Below are 22,212 nucleotides of genomic sequence, written 5' to 3' on the forward strand. Positions count from 1 at the left end.
TTTTATATATATAGATATATATATATATATATATATATATATATATATATATATATATATATATATATATATATATATATATATATATATATATATATATATATATATATATATATATATATATATATATATATAGCTTTTTCATAGTTACAACTGGAAAACTAGAAGCACATGTTTGAATATTTTCCTCTTATAATTAGGTTGTTTTCCCCTGAGCAAGCTCGAAAATATGCTACGGCAGACTAAGGTTTTTAGAAGTTTGGAGTTAGTTTGGCTTCCTAAACTTCCCGGATAAAGATGTTTCTTCGGGAAGAAAATATTGTATAAGATTCTAGATGAAGGTAAATATTGCGAAAGAGCTTGTGAATTTCCTCCTACATGTACTATGTAGCTTTTTCACAGATTTGTAGCAAGAAAAATGGAAATCTAGAAACACATATTGTTGACTTTTTCCTTTTGTTATTATTTAAGACATTTTTATTACTAGTATTATTGAGTATATTTTTTCGGTCTTTATTGATGGATAGAGAAATTTCAGTACCTTGAAGTTTAGAGAGATGTTTAAGAAACTTTATTATCATAAAAACGGAATAGTGGCTCCCGTTGGGAAACCAAAAAACTACAAGTCGCTGAATTATGACAGTTTTTGCCACAACCGATTTTTTTTAATCTTAGCAATTAGCGAGAAAATATTTTGCTCACTTACCCCACCAGAATTTACAAATTTGTAAAAAAAAAAGAGAGAGAAATGAACAAGGCAAATAGATAGAATTCAGCAAGAATTGCAATGAATAATTGGAAAATTTACACAAAAAAAAACGGTTTTCCATAAAAAAAACCTGTAAGCAAAATTAAATGCAAGGGGGAGCGGGAGAGATACCAAGAAAATATAGCAATGCAAAGATTATAGACTATAGCGAAGATTCGCTCCTTCCCCCCCCCCCCTATTTTTAAAAACTATTACCGGTGGGTATTCATTTTATTGGTGCTTAATTGCACCGCGACAAATTTCTCATTTAAAATTTACAACAGCAGTATAAAATAGGAATCTGAGCCTCACTCACTCCCGCCAGTCATAATTCTTTTATTTCCCAATTAAGACACTAAGTAAGTTGTATTTCTGGCATTCCTAATCAGAAAATTTCGAGACAGTCAGAAGAATCCACCTGTTTGGCTCTCCTGTATGAAATAATCGTCTCTTACTAGTTTGCTAGCTACAGCTGCAACACGGATTTGAAGTAACTGGACATAATAAAAAGTATTTTAAGTCATAATTTCTTTTTTTTACAAATATTTCCTAATTTTGTTGTATTAGTGGACGTACTATTACAAGGCTAAACACAGACTAAACATGGTAGATTCAACTAGCCTCACAAGTTAAAATGTACCCATCCGTATGTCTTGATCTTGAATTTTGCACTAGCCCAATCAATTCGCAGTAATTTTTCATATTTCCTCTAAACAACAAAATTTGTTCAAACTGTTTTGTACTGAAGAAAAACCTTGCGAAAGAATATAGATAAAAAAAATCCAATAAAAATCCCAAGGTCATACCAAAATGATGGAAAATTTGATACCAGAATTGTCTATGGTTTGTCATCTAGCCATCTACCCAACAGGAAAACCCCATCCCAGGGTAGATGAAGCCATAAAATATGTACAAAGATAGAAGAGCGAAAAATATTATAATTTAATTCCTAGCAAAACCAACTTCCTGGTACCCCCCCAAAAAAAAAAAAAATCCTGGCAGCTCCAACCTGTTTATTGCAGTATTAATAAATATGCACGTCAACTATTTAACAATCAGATTTTGTTTATTCCCTTTACTTTTTTTGTCAGATTTTGATAATCACGTTCTAATACTAAAAGAAAAAAGACTGTTCTTTCCAATTCTCCTTAAATCTCTTTTTTCATTTTAAATAAAAATACGAACATTTTTGTAGGTATTTAAGATTTCCAAACGGCCATGAAAAACAGTGCAGTTTCCACATCATGTAAATGAAATATTCGAAATTAGAATTGCCTCTGTAAAAGCAGCAATTCTACATTTATATATGCTATATTTGAGAGCCTAGTGTTTAGTGTATATACTTGTATGCTCTACTTTCAATATCCAAAAGTGCAATCATCACTATGAGAGCATCTCTTGGGAAGCTAAAGTCAAACTTATTTTTCACGTTTTCTTTCAGAAGCAAAAGACAGCTAAAATCGGTTGGTTGTTCCTCAAGATATGCTTTTAGGAGGCCTCGATAGAGTAGAGCAACGTTCAGGGTGGAAAGAATTCTCCCTTAATATGCTCAACCACAGCAGAAAAATTTGACAGTTGAGAGGAAAGGTCACGCAGATTAGTTGTATTAGGCTTCTGAAAGAAAAGATGAAAATTAAGTTTGACTTTAGCTTCCCAAGTGATAATCTCATGGTGACAACTGTGCTTTTGGATATTAAAATATCAAAGTTCTACGAAATTGATAAGCCCCTAAACCTTCTTGATGGTTCTCTGACAAGAAGGGAGTTCTTGTCCAAACTGGTCAAGATCTCAGTATTAGAGACACTTCGCCTGTAAACCAAATTTTTAGTCATGTTGAAGAGATCCCGTCCCTCCACTTCAATTTGTACTGAGCATGCTAATGTAGCAGAAATTCTTTCGTGCAAAGATGAAAGGGGCCACGTCGAAGCCGAAGAGTAGGCTGTAATCTCTGATGCTGTCAGTAATTAAGCTACTCCAATCAGTCGCGTGAACAAGGCTAGTGGCTTATCTCAAAAGAGCAGCAGCTCTAAATTTACTTATGATCATATAGGGAAGAAATCGAAGCTACTTGTTCAGATGGTGTGTCGAGGAAGTTTGCCTATAATGCCGAACAGGATGAAAATAAAGATTTGACTTTGTGTCAGGTATATTTATGGCTCAGCTCCGTTGCCCACGTTGGACTTGTCTTGGTTGATGCAATCAATCCCACCGTTGACTTTGGGGAAAGACACTCAACTCAGGTGCCATCGATTGCAGCTTTGGCAAGACAAGTTATACCGTTGCAGACAACAAGTGCAGGAGCAGAAAATTTTTCCAGTTGTGTACGGCTATAGTTACTGTTAGACGTCATGTTGGCTCCAAACAGCATAAACAAATTTATTCCTATGGATGACAACTAGTAGTTTGTCAAACCGTTTAAGAGAAGTGTTTGACTTTTTAATTTCTATTTATTTATCTTGAATTTTTTATTCAGGCTAAATAAAGCAGAAGTAGTAGCAAATAAGAACAGAGCTACCATAAAAGGTCACAAAAGTTGAAAGAGAGGGGTTGTAGGCCAGATTACAAAATGTGGCAACAAGCTAATTTTCATTGAGACACCACTGAAGGAAAAACAGTAGTAAAATGGTATGAATCACCAAATTGGTAGTACCATGCATTCTGCTACTACTACTACTACTTTTACTGCTACTACTAACGCCAAGTGTATTCAGGAGAAATTTTCAGGAAATGATGAAAGAGATGTTAGATGAAACAGAATTGTATGCAGGCTGTCAAAGGGACAAAACAGCTATACCTCAGGAACAGCTTAGAGCATAAAAGTTGAAACTTTGACGGCATGTCAAGGGGCATGTTGAACTAATAAAGCGGCACTATGTGCATACTTCTACTAATGCTACTGATATCACCATTACTACTCCAACTGATCCCACTACTACTAACGCTTCTACTACTACTATTGCTAATGCTAAGAGTACCTCAGACAACCTAGAACAAAATAAGAGCGAGACATCAAAATTAAATTCTCCCAAACATACTTTTAATCCAAATGATCGAGAGAGAGAGCTTAAACTCTTGGGAATTTAGTTGATCTGACAAAATAGGGAATTAAAAAAATTATCCTTGCACCTTTTAGGCATGACTGCTTAGGGAATCTGATGACTCTATCTTATTCCATACCTGAACTTTCTGATATTTTAACCCGCATTTCACTTCTTTGACTACCCTATCCCCATGTGGCAATTTCCCTTAGGTCTCGTTCCTTCATTCCGATACTCAAAAAACTTTATGTAATATTCCGCAATAGAAGTTTCAATTTAATACTTGAAGCTGTTCTTAGGATAAAGCTGTTAAGACCTTTTGGTAACCTGCATCCATATAATGTGATACGGTTTAGTTCAACATGTCCCTCAACACTCCATGAAAGCTTCACCTTAATACACCTAGCTTCAGTGGTAGCAGCAGTACCAGATATAATAATATAAAAAGGCACATACAACCTTTTGAATTGTAATGATCCCTCTATTAATTTTGGCAGTTAAATGACTGATATAATATAAAACAATAATATTACCATAAATCACCTTAGATCGCACTTGCTAGCTCTATTGACGAATCCAGCATACACCGGCAAATATTGATGGATCTGTGTCTATGTTTCTTCATCTCTAGGTTTTTAAACATAAAGTAGTTCTACATCACCCTTAACAGGCCCTTAAAGCTTCAGCGTAATACTCTAAACCGTTAATGACCTATTGCTGATGCATCTTTAAGACAACCTAAATGCACATAATGTGTTTCGATTTAGCTCAATATCCCCTAAATATTCTCTAAAAGTTTCACCTTTAGTCTTTAGTTCGTGGTAACGAACTGTAGTAAGGAGCGACCCGGATCAATAGTAACCAAAACTCTAAAAAACGGAATTTTGATACCAATAGTTACATCAAAAGAATCGTATTTTAATGCTGATTTTAATTTGCCGTAGACAACTTTAATGTAGAAGTTTCAAGCTCCTATCTACAAAAATGCTTAATTTTGTATTTTTTGCCAGAAGACAGATCAGGGATACGTTTTTATTTGTTGTTTTTTTCACGGGTAATCGCATTGACCCAGTTTTCCAATAATGTCGCAAGAGGGCTCATTCTAACGGAAATCAGAAGTTCTAGTGCCCTTTTTAAGAGACCAAAAAATTGGAGGATGCCTAGGCTGCCTCCTACGCATTTTTCCACCAAAGTAGTAAGATACAAATTTTGAGATAGACATTCTGTTCAGCTTAGTCGAAAACCTAATAACTATCTCTTTCGGGACAGCTTAATCCCCCGGAGTCCCCGGGGGAGTGGCAGCAAGTTACAAACTTTGACCATTGTTTACATATAGTAATGGTTATTATGAAGTATACATACGTTTCCAGAGGGACTTTTCCACGTTGAGGTAAGGGTGGGTCAGGAAAAGGGAGTTATGTGGGAGGATCTTTCCATGAAGGAGGTGCACAATTTTCTAACAGTATTTAAAAAAAAAAACAATGATAAAATAAATACATTTTTTCAACTGGAAGTACGAGCTATATTAAAACTTAAACCGACCATAAACTATTACGTATATAAGAGGGTTCATTTCCTCAACAATACCTTGCTCTTTACACTAAAGTATTTTTAGTAATTTCAACAATTTATTCTACAGCCTTTGTGATTCGGGGGTCATTCTTAAAGATTTGGAACAAAATTCAAGCTTTAGTGTAAAGAGCGAGGTATTGACGAAATTTAAATTTCGCTTTGTTTACTCATGTGCGGTGAACCAAATCAAAACAGACATTAATTCAAATACGTTCAGAAATTAGATATTAAAAACGCAAGTTTTTTTTAACTGCAAGTAAGGAGCGATATTAAAACTTAAAACAAACAGAAATTATTCCGTATATGAAAGAGGTTGTCCCCTCCTCAACGCCTCACTCTTTCCGCTACAGTGTTTTGTTGTTTTAAAAAGTAGTCAAAAGAGTCAAAAGTTGTCAAAGAGTCAAGTTTTAGCGTAAAGAGCGAGGCGTTGAGGAGGGGATAGCCCTTTTCATATACAGAATAATTCCTGTTGGTTTTAAGTTTTAATGTCGCTCCTTACTTGCAGTTAAAAAAAAAATGTGTTTTTTATTTAATAAAAAATAAATAGTCAAAGTATAATGTACTTATAACTATTGTTAGTTCAACATCCCCCTGAACATGCCCCAAAAGTCGAATTAATGCCGTAAGCCTTTTGGTTAGTTCGTGTTATCACTCAATGCGCCTTTTTTATGCTCTAGAAATTTAAGCCTGAGAAAGCCCGCTTAATATGATCAAGAGCTTTGATCTCAGTTTTTAAGAAAGTTACAGTTACCTGCTTGATCCAATGGCTAAAATTGAAGGGATCCCCTAAGTTCCTCCTTATTTAAATTAAAAAAAAACATTTTTTTGGGGGGGGGTACTTTAAAAAAAAATGCTTTATTTTGGGCTTTCATCGAAAAGAAAGGAAAAAAACCCGCAACCCCCACCAGAAATTGAAAAATAAATTCTGCCCCCTCCCTAGATATTGAAAAATAAATGCTACACCCTCCCCCAAAATTTTCTTGAATTGACGTTTTAACCTAGAAATAGTCTGGTTTTGTTACTCATCAGAAGATTTTCGAAATCAATTAAGGGGCTGGGAGGGGGAGTATGGTAGGTGGAATTAATGCTTCCCATGTAAAAAGTGATTTATCCTGTTGTTCAAGGTGATGGGGTGAAATTTCTCTAATACATAGTTTCTGACCATTAAGATTCTTGGTGCGCTTTTCATTTTGAACCGACGCCATTTTTTAAGGGTTTCAGGCTCTTTTTCAAAATTTCTATAAATCTCTTTTTATTGTACCATTTTAATGCTAACATTTATAATAAGTATAGGGATCTATAATAGAAATTCATCATACATAAAAAGAAATAATAATGATCATCTCTATACCAGCGATAAAGGAAGATTTTCCCCATTAGAACTTCACTTTATACGAATAAAGGAAATCACGAGGTGGCTGGAAATCATTTCACGAACTATATGGGGGAAAAATAAAAGAAGGACATTGAATGGCGTGAGAAGAGTTGATAATAAAATAACATATGACAATAATAAGGTGGAGAAGGAGCGTGCAAAGTTGCGTAGACTCTGCTTGGCTCGGTGTTGCGATTCAGTTTAGAGTAGTAACAGTATTTAATCCATAAATTAATATATATATATATATATATATATATATATATATATATATATATATATATATATATATATATATATATATGTAGTAAATGACCGTTCAATTTTTTTCGAGACAGCTGAAGATGAAATTTAATAACAAAACAACGAATACTGGCTACAATACGTGACAAAAAAGAAATACCTCAGCATCTGCATAAGACATTCCATATTTTTGAAACACTGAGACAAGATCCTCGATACAAACTCTTCCATCACTATTCTGATCTAGCTGCTTAAAAAGTCGCTTGTACCGGAGTTCATCATCAGTTGGTAATTCGTAAACATGATGCAGTTTGGGGGTGAGTGTTGGAATTTCTGTTTCTTTCTTATAGCTGCCAGGCATTCAATAAACTGGAATAATAGCAAATTTTGTTATATTTTTGGCTTCAAATTCTCCCCCCCCCCCAATCCACAATATCATAACAATTTGGCCACTAAATACTATACTAGAATACCTAAAAGGATTGCGAATAGACTTTTATTTTCAGACAAAAGATATTTATCGTAATTTCTTTGTGAGGTGTGTTTTTCATTTGTCAACTAGTGACCTAGTTAATGTGCAATTAAATATTCATTCTTATCGAACTTTTTCTCTCATATATCACAATGGTTGAAAAAGCAATGAGAACACTAGTCTTATTTGCAACTATTTATTTGTGTGAAACAGGATATTCTGTATCCTGATATTCTCAGGATATCAGGTTAGGATATTCAGGAATATCCTAACCTGTTGTAGCACGGTGGATTGATGCTCTGCTTGGCAATATGGAGTACCAGAGCTCGATCCCCGCTGCAGCAAGTTTGGTTGACAAGCTTGCTACTTGTCCCCGTAAAAAACACAGCAAAGTAGCCTATTTCCATAAGTTTGTACAGTCTATTTCCATAAGTTTGTACAGACTATTTCCATAAGTTTGTACAGTCTATTTCTATAAGTTTGTTCAGTCTATTTCTATAAGTTTTTAAAGTCTATTTCCATAACTTTGTACAGTACATTTCCATAAGTTGGTACAGTCTATTTCCATAAATTTGTATAGTCTATTTCCGTAAGTTTTTATAGTCTTTTATATTAAAAAGAAGACCAAAGAAGAATTCAAACGGTATCTGCGTAGTGCACGGTATAATAGCTCAGAAATTTCCGAAACTGCTTCTCAATGGAGACAACTGATCAATTCCTCAAATCCAGAACCTTCTGCTTCTAGTGATGGTATTCCGGTGGCTTCTTTGATTAAGTGCTATTCTAGTAGAATAACCTAACCCATAACTTTGGCGTGAAATTTTAGTAAAGTTTTGGAGTACGTTTCGTTACCTTTTTGTAACAGAAATTATGAATGACAGTCAAAATCAGTGTAGATTCAGGCGGCGTATTGGTTCCTAGCATGCCCATCGTGTTTTAACTTCTGTCCTTTTACAAGCTCAAGCCAGTGGCTCTGAGGTCCATTTTGTGCCCTGGACCTGTTTGCTTGGAGTAATAAAACCCTGAGACTTGAATGCACCTGATTTTAAAGTTATCTATGTTATAATTCATTTCCAAATTTTCCTGCACTTTTGTAATTTCCATTCAAAAAGTGGAATTCTTGTTGAGATTAAATAAAAAAAACTTTAAATGAAAGTAAGGAGCGAGATTAAAACTTAAAACGAACAGAAATTACTCCGTATATGAAAGGGGCTTTTCCTTCTCAATGCCCCGCTCTTTACGCTAAAGTTTGACTCTTTCTCTTAACTCTATATTTTAAAACAGTAAAAACCGTTAAGATTCTATGACTTTTAGGGGGTTTTTCCCCCTATTTTCTAAAATAACGCAAATTTTCTCAGGCTCGTAACTTTTGATGGGCAGGACTAAACTTGATGAAACTTATATATTTAAAATCAGCTTAAAAATGAGATTATTTTGATGTAGCTATTGGTACCAAAATTCCATTTTTTACAGTTTTGGTTACTATTGAGCCGGGTCGCTCCTTACTACAGTTCGTTACCACGAACTGTTTGACAATGTAAATAGTTTTGGATTTTATATAAAAATTTGTAGATTTTGAATTAAGATTGTCCTTTGGGTGAGATTATTTCAGTTGAATCATTTTACAATCTGACCCCTTTTCCTTACTCGTCCTTTACTTTTCTCCTTCATTTTTTCTAGAAGATTTAGATACCCGCTAATAAAAGATACCCGCTAATAAAAGATTTAGATACCCGCTAATAAAAGAAGTTACAGAACAGTTACGCTACTCAGTGCTTCTAATTTGTTCCTACCAGATTTACGATCGGTCAGTTTAAAAAATATGAAAATTCCGACACCCGACCAAATAAAATCTGACATTCTTTCCGACATCACACTGAACTAAAATCCAACAAATTTCCGACTCCAACCGAAAAATCTGACAATATTCTTCGCATTGGCATCTTTTTTCTTTTCACAAAACGAACATTAACAATGTCTGTCCTACACCTCCTCCTCCTTCAATGGTAACATATATATATTTACCATTCCAAAAAAATCACACGTTATTCACGCTCTCTTTTATTCTTTTTCACCTCATGCATTTAAATAAATTAATATAAAACCCTTTTTTCCACAAATACAAAATAAACTTTCTTATTTTTTTTTCTTTTTTCAGCTGCACTTTATTGTTAAACTAAACTGAACACCGTCACGTTGATTTTTAGTTTCGAGTAGTTTAAGTGGGAGGATCGATATCTAAATCATGGGGCACATGTCTTTATGTTTTCATGCCAAATTTAGCCTACATAATGAGAGGTAAGGGTCACACTTTTGAGAGTTTCTATGATCTGTTTAAACACGTTTCAAGGTTGGAAAGAACTGCTCTACAACAACGTTCGAAAATGGCAAGGCCAGGAGATATTGGACAACACTGATTATGTTAGAGAACCTTTGAGTAACATTTGATGTTTTTATAGAAGCGAAGTGACGCCAAAAATCCCAGACATCTGCCACATTTGGAAGATCAAAAGGTAGTAAACATCACCATTCATGTGGTAAATCTCGTTGGCAATAATAGTAAATGATGGTGGCCATTTAGTAGCAAGTAGATTTGTATTAAGGCATCTTTGCAGTTGGGAGTCAATAAGTTTGGCAAAAATGGGAGTAAGATTTGCGACACAAACGCCACTGTGGTTCATTTCACCATTAGGAACGCCTTTCAAGCTATTAATAATTGAATCGCCTTCGAATTGGAGCTTAGAACCATGACCCACTTTAAGTTGTCAATAAGCATTCAGACCATAGAACGACCCACTTCGATGGTTTCTACACATAAGCTGATCTGCTTTGGACTTCTTGGTAGCGTCATCTAGCAAACTTTGCTTTTGAGCTGACGATTCTAGATGCCGGAATATTTTCGTCTTAAGATTTTGGAACTCTCTAGGTTGATTTGAGTCGGTTGAAGTAGTTCCAAGTAAAAAATTGAAAGTGATTGGATAAGTGTTGGTGAACACTGTGTCCGAAGCTCAGTCAGTTTATAAAAAAATTAGAAACTTAAACTGGTCATCTAAAAGAGTCTGAAGTCATGCTGTCGTTTTGGTGCTATGTGTCAATATCACCAAAGCTTTGAAATCGTTAATACTTCTAGGTTTGAAGTTTTCTAATACGGAGCTAGATAGATATTTTCCTTCGTTCTGGAGCTTTTGCGGAAGAGCTTTTATCATGCTTATATCGTATTTTAATCATACGAATACTAGCTGGTCTGACGCAACTGTCACTGCAGAATTCATGACATTGGCTCTGGGTCGTTTCTTGGGATTGGCTGATGTGAAGGAAGTAAGTACAGACAATGAGCACTCAACTGCTGAACTGGGTGGTAGAGTCGAACCAGGTATGCTACCAGAATAAGTGACTGCAAATTTAGTGAAAGCACTAGGAATTTATTGTTCCCCTTTTAATCTGAAAGGCTGATTAGGGCGTTTTTTGGAAATATGGTATTTAAATGTGTCGTACTGGCCAGATACCTTGCAGTACCCGCAATGAACAGGACACTTTGAAGCTGGATGTATGTCTTACTTAAAGCAAAAAAGAAGTGGTTAGTCCAGTTGTAAGGGAGTTAGAATGCAATTCGAGGGTCTATGAGAGAAATAAAACAAGGTTTTCAACGGGAACCAATACTTTAGATCAGCTTACTTATTTACTTTAAATGAACTTAGGTAATTTTACTAGGCCATGAAAACTGCCAAGTAGCATTGTTAGTATTTTACTCCACTGTTTACACCCCTTCCCCCCAATGTGCAAGTATATAGCCCAGAGTTTATAAGTCCAATACATTCTACCACCAGTCACTTGTATGCTATGAAACTGGTTTTGTGTGGCCATTTTTTAGTACTGAAATAATAACGAAAGCTCCGAATATTTTGGCTTTGAATCTCGAAGCTTATATCAACGAAAAAAAAAATACAAAAAAAGGCTAGCCTAAACAAAAAAGAAACACATATCAAATGTGTAAAGAAACACATAAATTTCAGCTGGGTGTAAAACCGGGTTCTGTAGGGCACTTTTTCCCTGTTCCATACCAAATTTTGCCCCATAATTCCTCCCTATCTCCCTTTCCTTTCCATTCCCCTCTCACTCTTATTTTTTCATTTGTTTATTTTTATTTACCATAAATGAGTTAGTGCTTAAACAGTATGGGTATTTCCCCCTCCTTTACAGGCTATGGAGTTGCTTTGAGGATCAGTTGCTTGTATTTATAGAAGTCCATTTTTCTCTGATAAGTAAAATATCATCAATTAAAAATTAAAATAAGGGGTTATGTTCACTGAGTAACTTTTTGGTATACTTTTTTATTTGGTATACTCAATTTAATACTATTATAAAATAATAATACTATTGAATTTTTCAATGTAATGCGACAATTCTTATTTCATTTAAGCTGAGATTTTTTATTATCTTTTGAAGAAAAAAAAAACTAAAAATTGAAAACTATAATGCCTAGAAATGAACAAATGTTATGAAAAGTTTCTGACAAACTGGCTTTTAAATACAGCATCCATTTAGTTTTTGGAACAATTAAAATTTTGTTTTTTTTTCAATTTTACCAAAAAAAAGGTTTTTCAAAGAAAAGTAGAGCTACATTAAATACAAAAAGAGCGTAAATAAAGTTAAATAAAGTGGCAATATTCGTAAGTTGTCAACAGCACAAATCCTCAAAGAGAGGAGCGAAAAAAGTTACTTGGGAAACAAAAAGTATATCAAAAAGTAACAAGAGCACAGACCTTGAAATACATTAGTTAGAAGTTCGATGAACTGACAAACTTTGAAAGCAACGACCTGGATAAAAATTAGTTGAATTCCTCAAGACAGTTTTACTAGCTAAAAATCTGTAATCTATTGTGAATGTGCATCTTCCTTTTAGGGTGGGTCGGGAGGGGGGGGGGTAATTTTGAAATTTTGAAATTTCAAATAGTACTTAATATAAAACATTCCATATTTGGGATGTAGACAGAAAAAAAGTAGGTTTTGTATAAGAAGATTCTAAAGATACATAAGCAAAATTCTTGAATGTGTTTCGTTTAAACAACAAGTATCGTTTCGAGTATCGTTTCAAGTATCACTATTTGGTTATAATTCCATTCTGTTGAATTTTTTAAATTCAGAGGTATTGATTCATCTTGACCCAATTAAAAAAACAATTTATAAATCTTTTCAAAATTGCCATATTTAAAACATTGTTAGCATCACTCTTGTTTAGAACCGTGTAACTATAAATTGAACCAACTGTGACAAATCAAGAACCAGAAAAGATAATGGGAAATATATAATTTGGGTTATATATTTGAGCGTTAGGGAGGGGGGGGTTCAGGTAGGGAAAAGTTCCATAGCTGCTGCCTAGCAGTAGCAGAATTCGATAGACTTCAAAAAGCTGCCGACACTTTAGTAGCACAACTTGTGTTTTGACAGCTTTTCTTTGAGCAAAGTTTGTTCATATGCAAAAATGGTATTTTCAGGCAAAATCTGCTAACAAATTTGAAAACTGCCAAGTAGCTTTGCTACTTTGCTACCCCTTTTTTTGCTAGTAAGTTATGACTTTTATTACTATTAAGGCTGAGAGTGTGAAGGTAAAAATTTAAAAGAATATTGAGGGGAAAGTTGAACAAAATAATAAAAAAAAAACAAGAGCTAAGAGCTCATATGGCACTTGTGACGAGGCAAGAACAGCTATGAGCCAAGAGCTCATATGGCATGAGCTCTAACCAAATTCTAAGAATCAATAGATTGATTTAAAAAGAAAATCAGAAGCTTAATGCCGGTTGGGATATAAAATAAGAACTCTGAGTCACGATGTCCTTCTAAATATCAAAATTCATTAAGATCCGATCACCCACTCGTAAGTTATAAATACCTCATTTTTCTAATTTTTCCTCTCCCTTTAGCCCCCCAGATGGTCGAATCTCGGAAAACGACTTTATCAAGTCAATTTGTGCAGCTCCCTGACACGCCTACCAATTTTTATCGTCTTAGCACGTCCAGAATCACCAAACTCGCCAAAGCATAGAACCCCTCCCCCCAATTCCCCCAAAGAGAGCGAATCCAGCACGGTTACGGCAATCACGTATCTACGACATTTGCTTATTCTATCCACCAAGCTTCATCCCGATTCCTCCACTCTAAGCGTTTTCCAAGATTTCCAATTCCCCCCTCCAACTGCCCCCAGCGCCAACAGATCTGGTCGAGATTTGATAATAGCTCTGAGACATGAATTCCTTCTAAATATCAAATTTAAATAAGATCCGGTCACCCTTTCTTAAGTTAAAAATACTTCAATTTTTCAAATTCTTCCAAATTAACATCCCCAGCTCCTCCAAAGACAACAGATCTGTTACAATTTCAATCCCGATCTCTCCACTATAAGCGTTTTGTTTCCCTCCTCGAACCCCCTATGTCCCCGTATCCAATTCGAGTTGAAAATGGAGCATCTGAGACATAAGATCCTTCTATAGTCAAGTTTCATTAAGATCCGATCACCCATTCGTAAGATAAAAATACCCCAATTTTCACATTTTCTAAGAATTCCAGTTTTCCCCTCCGACTCCTCCAATGTCACAGGATCTGGTCGGAATTTAAAATAAGAGCTTTAAAGCAAAAGATCCTTCTAAATATCAAATTTCATTAACATCTGGTCACCCGTTCGTAAGCTACAAATACCTCATTTTTCCGAATTACCCCCATCCCCTCCACTAAAGAGAGCGGATCCGGTCCGGTTATGTCACTCACGTATTATAGACTTGTTTTTATTCTTCCCATCCAGTTTCATCCTGATCTCTCCGCTTTAAATATTTTCTAAGATTTCCCCCCCCAACTACCCCCCAATGACGCTTGATCTGGTCGAAATTTAAATTAAGAGATATGAGTTACGAGTTCCATCTAAATATGAAGTTTCATGAAGATCCGATCACTCCTTCGTAAGTTAAAAATACGTCATTTTTTCAAATTTTTCACAATTAGCCCCCCTCCACCCCATAAGATCGGATCCTTTCCAATTATGTCAATCACGTATCTAAGACTTCTGCTTCTTTTCCCCACCAAGTTTCATCCTTACCCCTCCACTCTAAGCGTTTCCCATTATTTTTAGTTCCCCCCAAACTCCCCCCAATGTCACCATATCCGATCGGGATTAAAAACAAGAGCTTTGAGACACGATATCCTTCTAAATATCAAATTTCATTGAGATCCGATCACCCGTTTGTAAGTTAAAAATACCTAATTTTTTATATTTTTCAGAATTAACCCCCCCCCCCCAACTACCCCAAGGAGAGCGGATCCGTTCCGGTTATGTTAATCATGTATCTAAGACTTGTGCTTATTTTCCCCACCAAGTTTCATCCTTACCCCTCCACTCTAAGCGTTTCCCATTATTTTTAGTTCCCCCCAAACTCCCCCCAATGTCACCATATCCGATCGGGATTTAAAACAAGAGCTTTGAGACACGATATCCTTCTAAATATCAAATTTCATTGAGATCCGATCACCCGTTTGTAAGTTAAAAATACCTAATTTTTTATATTTTTCAGAATTAACCCCCCCCCCAACTACCCCAAGGAGAGCGGATCCGTTCCGGTTATGTTAATCATGTATCTAAGACTTGTGCTTATTTTTCCCACCAAGTTTCATCCCGATCCCTCCACTCTAAGTGTTTTCCAAGATTTTAGGTTTCCCCTCCCAAATATCCCCCCCCCCAATGTCACCGGATCCGGTCGGGATTTAAAATAAAAGCTCTGAGACACGATATCTTTCCAAAAATCAAATTTCATTAAGATCTGACCAACCGTTCGTAAGTTAAAAATACTTCATTTTTTCTATTTTTTCCGAATTAACCGGCCCCCTACTTCCCCCCCCCCCCAGATGGTCAAATTGGGAAAATGACTATTTCTAATTTAATATGGTCCAGTTCCTGATAAGCCCGCCAAATTTCATCGTCCTAGCTTACCTGGAAGTGCCTAAAGTAGCACAACTGGGACCGACAGACAGACCGACAGAATTTGCGATTGCTATATGTCACTTGGTTAATACCAAGTGCCATAGAAACATTCTGTGTATGCAGATTGTCAAAAGCGATAACCTCAAGAATGGCTAAGGGTATTGAGTCGGAACTTTCAGGGATTGATTAGTAGGATGGTCTGCCGGTGATAAGACGATATGTACCCACTATTACAACTACTGTTTGTAATATTAATACTACGACTTATACTCCTACTTTTACTCCAACTACTAACTCTTTTTTGCCTACTACTAAGGCTAAGGGTAATAAAGTTAAAATTAAGAAAATATTGAGGAAAAAGTAGAACTATATTAAAATGTACTATGTGCATAAAGGTTTATACAAGGCGTGTCAGTAACATCTTAGGAACGGCTTAAGGTATTGAATTGAAACTATGGATACTAGTACTGCTGCTAATGTTACTGCTTCCGCTAGTAACTGCTACTGGCACTACCACAACTAATATGGCATCTACTACTACGGGTATGAGTATGAATGTGAAACTTTCACGGAATATTAAGGTGAACGTTGAACTGAATCAAACCAAAATCTTAAAATCCAGGTTGTCAAATAAACACATCTTAGGAATGGATCGGGGATAGTAAGTTGGAACTTTATGAGAATGATGAGGGAGGGGAGGGGGATAAATTAACGAAAAGGCAATATGTGCCCGTTGCTGCTACTGCTTCAACTACTACCTCTGTTTAGACTACTACTGTGGCTAAGGGCATTCAGTTGAAAATTACAGGAAATGTTTGGGGGATGTTCAACTAAATTAAAGCACACGGTTTGCATAGATGTTGTTCAAAAGGAGTAACAGCAATGTCTCAGGAATGGTTTAGAGCATTAAGTTGAGACCCCCAGGACATAATGAAAGAGACGTTCAACCGATCAAAAAGCATTATGGATAAATTAGTACAGCTACTAGTACTACTACTATGCAATTACTATTACTACAACAGATACTCCTACTCCTATTGCTGTGACTGTTACTACCATTAAGGTTAAGAGTCTTAAGGTGAAAATTTAAGCAAATAATGAAAAGGAAAGTGAACTAAAACATATAGATAGCAAAAGGACGCATCAATAATTCTTAGACGTGGCTTAGAGTATGAAGTTAAAAATTACAGGGCTTATTGTAGGGGATGTTGACCAAAAGGCAATATTTGCATGCTACTACTATTACAAATACTACTGCTGCTACTAAAGCAAATAGCATCAAGATGAAAATTTTAGAGGATGTAAAGAGGACGTAGAACTAAATAAATACACACATGATGTGAGTGAAGATTATCGTAAAAAAAGTATCGGCAATTTCATAGGAACTGTTTGGGCTATTAAGTTGATATTTCCAAGGGTATTAAGGTGAAGCTTTCAGGGAATATTTAGGGAGATGTTGAGTTAACCCAAACACACTCTGAAAGTGTAGATTGTTAAATAGGTGTGCCAACAATCTCTCATGAGTGGCTTAGAGCAATAAGTTGAAATTTCAAGGGTATGCCGAGGTGGATTTTGAAAAAACGAAAAAGTTTATGCGCTTGCTACCACTATCACTACTTTTACTATTGATACAAATACTACTTCTACTGTGAATAGAAGAATTAAAATGAAATTTTACATGGGGATTTAGGGGAATGTTTATTAAATCAAAAGTACTACGCGCATTCAGGCTGCCAATAGAATCTAAGATCAATTTCTTTTTAATGCCAAAGCATATTAAGTGGAAACTTTCAGAGTCTATTGAGAAGTATGTCAAACTAATCAAAATGTATAAATAGGCACTCTGCACACAATTTCTACTACTGCTGTTACTACTAGAGCTGCTACTGCTGATACCCCAACCAGTAATAATTTAACTACAGCGACTACTTCTAAGGCTAAGAGAATGAAGATAGAACTTTCAGGGAATCTTTAAGGTGATGTTAAACTAAATCAAAACACACTCTGCGCATGAACGTTGTCAAGAGGACGTTTCATCAATATCCAAGGAATGGTCAAGAGTATAAGCTGACTTTTAGGGCATGTTAAGCACGATGCTGAACTAACCAAGAATTACTATGTACATACTACTACTTCTACTTCTACAACTAGTACTACTATTAGTGCCAACCTACAAGGGATGCTTGGGTCTATAAATTATTGTCATCAGGGCATTCAACAGAAGATGTGATCAAGTTTAACTAAATATATGGGAAGTTAAAATTCTTGTCCTGGGTACACTTTTAGAATTATTTCGTTTTTCATTTTGAGATCAACAATCAGCCTCAACTCTATAGGCGGTTCTCTATTTCAGGTGAGAGAATTTTGAGAGAGGATTTTGGTGCTCAGTCAAGCCTGGTTATAAAGCCTTTGTTATCAGGTTATCAGTCAAGCCTTTTCGGTCAGGGTCTGATTTAAACCCTGTGGACAACCTTTATCTTTTTCATTAAGATTTCTTTCAGTAGAGGGTGTCATACCTAAATGCAGTTAGAATAACTACTGTCCTTTTATCTTATTTATGGAGTCCAGAACCACTTCACTCCTTTAGAGGAGGGGATAGGGGTGCAAGGTGAATCAAAATCTCTTCTCATCAACCAACTTACTAATTAGGCTGGAAAAAATTAATTTAACAAAAACGACCAGGAGCTAAAAATCTATCAATCAACATGCATATATTGGGATTTCACTCTAATTGGGTAGGTTTTAGCACGGTAGCACCCGGATGGTATGAGTTAAACCTACTAAACATTATTGCTTGCATTACTTAGCTACTCCAATGAAGCTTTGGTACTATAGCCCTAATTACGTTTAAAATTTGATCCCTAACTTTTTTCCGAAAAGCCATGTTTTGGTGTTGCGAGAGCAACACTTTGGTTTTGTCCCGGTTTATTATTTTTTTTTTTTTCCTATGCCTCCGATCTCGGCTTATTCCTGGAAACTGGTAAGGGTTTAACCTATGCGGTTTTTACGGAAAGTGTGGACCTCAAACCGGATTGATGAATATGACATTACATTTTGGAAAGCTCTGCAGAACTCTTGCCTGGGGCCAAAAAGGATGGATTTTGCTTGTCCACGAGCCAGAGCCTATGGTGTGCGAAGTGAAGTGGAGTTATATAGCCTGTCAGAGAGGAGTATCTGAAGTTGTGCAGCCAAGCTTTCGTTTCATCAAACCATGTTTCTGCTTTCGAGTGGAAAGCTCCGTTCTAGCAGTCAAGCAGGCAGGGACCACTTTCAAATTGAAGATGGACGAAAAGTTACAAGGGGTTGATAACTTCAATAGTAGGGTACACACTGAAACCAACAATAGGCCGATACCAATTGTGAGACAAGTAGAGGACTTGTAAGCAACATTTGGCTGTTAGACCATAATCATCTTCGTCAATAAGGGGTTTGCAACTTTGGCTAGTTGGTATACCTATTATTTGTTTCTGGTGTATTTGATGGTAAGACCAATTTGGTTCCAGTGATAAGACATGCAGGGGACTTGTAAGTAATAATCGTCTGTTAGGCTATAATCATCTTCAGTGAAGCGGGGGTTTGTAAATTTTGCTAGTTTGTATAGGTTACCCATACTCACTATAACCTATAATTAAGTGTTTACGCAACGGGTACAAACGATAACGTAAAACAATGAGGTAGTTTCGTAATAATTAGTGTCACCTATGGTATTTTAATCCTGAAAAGTGACGGATAGCTTTTTAATACCAACTAGATTATATAAGATATTGTTCCAAGTTTTCATCCGTCACGATGTCTACGATTGAAAAGGATAAAGTTCAAATGGCTGCAAAATCAATTTACTCTCTTCTTTCGATATTCTTTTGTTATTGTTGCTTTTTCAACGCTGAGGAATAGCCTTTGATCATGTGATTACTGATCGAGTTCTTCTTTGAACATAAAGTTTTAAAAGCTTCGATAGGCTGACAACTTCAGCGTTTAACCGATAGCAAAGAAACAAAACCAAAGTGTTGCTCTCGCAATAATTTAATAGGCGAAGCCGGAGAGAGGTTTCCGGAACGCTTCGCGTTGCTTAGGCAACGTAGGTCTAGTTAATATTTGATTTCTGTTCAATTACAAGTGACATGGTTTTTGCATATATTAATGTAGACAATGTTGTTAGTTTCGAATTCCCATAAAGAAAAATTATAATTGTATGTTTATGCATAGACCTTGCAATACATTATATTATTATGTTAAATGCACAATACTATAGTAATAGGAGCCCTGCGGCTTCACCGCAGGACCCTGGCACTTGGCAGGCCTGCGCCTGCCTGTGGTAGTGGTTAGAAGACAAGCAGGCTTGTCTTCTAACCACAGACGTGAGCCTCTTCTTGATGTCATGACGTCACCAAAGGTTCGTTACAATACCATGAGAAAAATACAAATTCTTCCTCAAAGTCCTGACCTAGTTAGATCATTTTGGAAGCAAGCCCACACCTTTTGCTTTAGCAGTTTGTATTCATATATCATCTCATTTAATTTATTAAGACGTCACAGATAAACAAAGACATCTTTTTCAGTTTCCAACCAAAAGTCACTGTTAAGAATTTCGTTTACACTTGAATGTGATTCTTGCTGTCATTTCTTCCATACTTTTTTCTTTAACTGTTGGAATTCTCACTTTCACTAGTTTTTTAATCACATTTATTGGTGCTTCACTTTCATCAATCAACCCCTTAAACATTCTAAATGACATAAAACATAATTAGCAACTTTGTGAAAAAAAAACTGTTATTGGACTTTTAACTTTTGGCTTGGCCTGTCTTTTGTCATTATAAAATGCATATCGCCAAACCTTGTTTTTCTTCTTCTTTTTTTAACAAAGACATGGTAAGCATTGATGACCCTATCCATGTCAAAATCAAAAACCCACTAAATATAACTATTATTTCCAATTTTGACACGTTTGGTTTTTGCTGTCACTTTCCGAACCTAACCTTTCTTCTTCTTTGTGATTTTTCACTACTTCAGACAATTTGCCAATGCCCTTTGCTTTAGCTGCCCTAATTGGTCTAGTCTGACATTATGATCCAGGTTGCAGATTTACTAATTGTTCAGGTGGTGAGACAAGTGTTTTTTTTCTCCCAACAAATTATTAATTATAAAACTTATAAATGTTTGTTTTTTTGGGGATCTTGCCTCATTTGATAGTTCAAGTTGTTGATTTTCACCCATTATGAATTTGATGCCAATAACCTTTGCTTTAGCTGTCCTCATAAATTTAGTGTTACATGATGGTCCAGGTTAGATATTTATGAATTGTTCAGGTTCAGGACAAAACTTTCTTTTTCTTCCAAAGAATAATCATTTATAAAACTTGTAAATTTTCGTTTTTTGGGTCTAACTCTAGACAAGTTTTTCACATTGATATATCTTTTCATACATATGTCTTTTCAAAGATATTTGATTATTAAAGGAAGTTCAGATTTTAACATCGATTTTCAACCAAGTTTCAAACTGTTGTTTTTCTTTTTTAAGGTATTTGAATTGTTGTAACCCCTTGATAAAATATAGGCAAATATATTTGCCCTTACCAATGTTTTGCTCTTTTAAGACATGCAAACTTCTCCATGCATGAAAATCGTAAATTTTTCCACGTAAGTGTAGCAACCTCATTGCAATACTTGACGTCGACTCCCCTCTTGCTGTTCAGCCCAGGGGCTCATTGCAATACTTACGTATACAAAAATAACATTAGTCACATGATTTTTTTTTCCAAAAGTAAGGCTCTCCACGAATTTTTTCAAATTTCTAACCTATTTAGATCGGTTTTTCAAAATTTCCCAGGATATAAATTTTCCAGAAAAAATATGGAGCCGTTTTCAAGAAAAATAAATAAATACATAATTATTTAATCGCTTATAAAGATATTAATATATATACACTTATAATATATTATCTCATTATATCAAACTGCAGAAATATATTCAAATACCACACCCCTGTGAAATTTAAAAATAAGGACAGAAAAAAACACATTTTAATCTAAATTTCAAAAAGCAAGTTATTAGCTAACCCTGGTCAATCCTGGTCAGCCTGTGAATCTATTCCTGAAAATACGGTTCATTTCATACAGTAACTTTCCACAGTATCGTTACTTATAGTAACTTTCCACAGTAATTCCTCAGATTAAAGCACACACGAGCTTTCATAACACATATTTCATTCTATAAGCCAGCATTACCCATCCCTGACCCCACTTCTCCTTATGCTACACAATTTGCACTGATGAAAATTCATGCTTTATGGGAGGAGTAAAACCTATTGAAAAAGCAATTCAGTTGGCTGATATAGATTATGCATTTTACATCATAGCAACATACTTACTTTTCAAGATTCTGGCCAAATAAAATGCTAGGACCTAGTTCTGACTTTGCTGATCAATTTCTTCCTTGAATGTCTCTTCTGACGTTTGTCTCTCCAAATGTCTCTAAAAGTTTTCTTCAGCCTTATAAATAATATATTGTCTCTAATTTCTTCTTTCTCCCTTGTTCATTAACTTTTGTTGATAACAGGTATAAACAATGATCTCCTGGAAACAGTTTAGACTAAATTAGCCTTCATCTATAACATATTAAGCAATAAAATGAATGGTTAAAATTACGAACAAGATAATACTTAAAAAATTCCTTATATCTTTCTGTACTAAAGTGAAATTCTTTTCAAGTAAAAGTCTACATTTATTTTTTCTAGCTCATCTAGTACCGTACGGTATTTACTATCCAAGTTATCTTAGTTGGGGATAAAAATTTGATGGTG

General features: G+C 35.4%; 1 protein-coding gene across 2 annotated transcripts in view; it reads right to left on the bottom strand.

Moving 5' to 3' along the window:
• Positions 1–22,212, bottom strand: part of LOC136041859 (mitochondrial adenyl nucleotide antiporter SLC25A23-like) — a 145,657-nt gene that overhangs the window by 107,850 nt on the left and 15,595 nt on the right. Inside the window, exons 2-3 of one of the 2 annotated variants that reach the window (XM_065726634.1) lie at positions 21,781–21,985; positions 7,137–7,345 (exon numbers count right to left, since the gene is read on the bottom strand). In XM_065726634.1, coding sequence (XP_065582706.1) covers positions 7,137–7,337 — 201 coding nt within the window. In that variant the 5' untranslated portion in view covers positions 7,338–7,345; positions 21,781–21,985. The remainder of the gene's footprint in view (positions 1–7,136; positions 7,346–21,780; positions 21,986–22,212) is intronic. The other variant, XM_065726635.1, reaches the window with a different exon arrangement.

This window comes from Artemia franciscana, unplaced genomic scaffold, assembly GCF_032884065.1.
Source record: "Artemia franciscana unplaced genomic scaffold, ASM3288406v1 PGA_scaffold_47, whole genome shotgun sequence".
Classification (NCBI taxonomy): Eukaryota; Metazoa; Arthropoda; class Branchiopoda; order Anostraca; family Artemiidae; genus Artemia; species Artemia franciscana.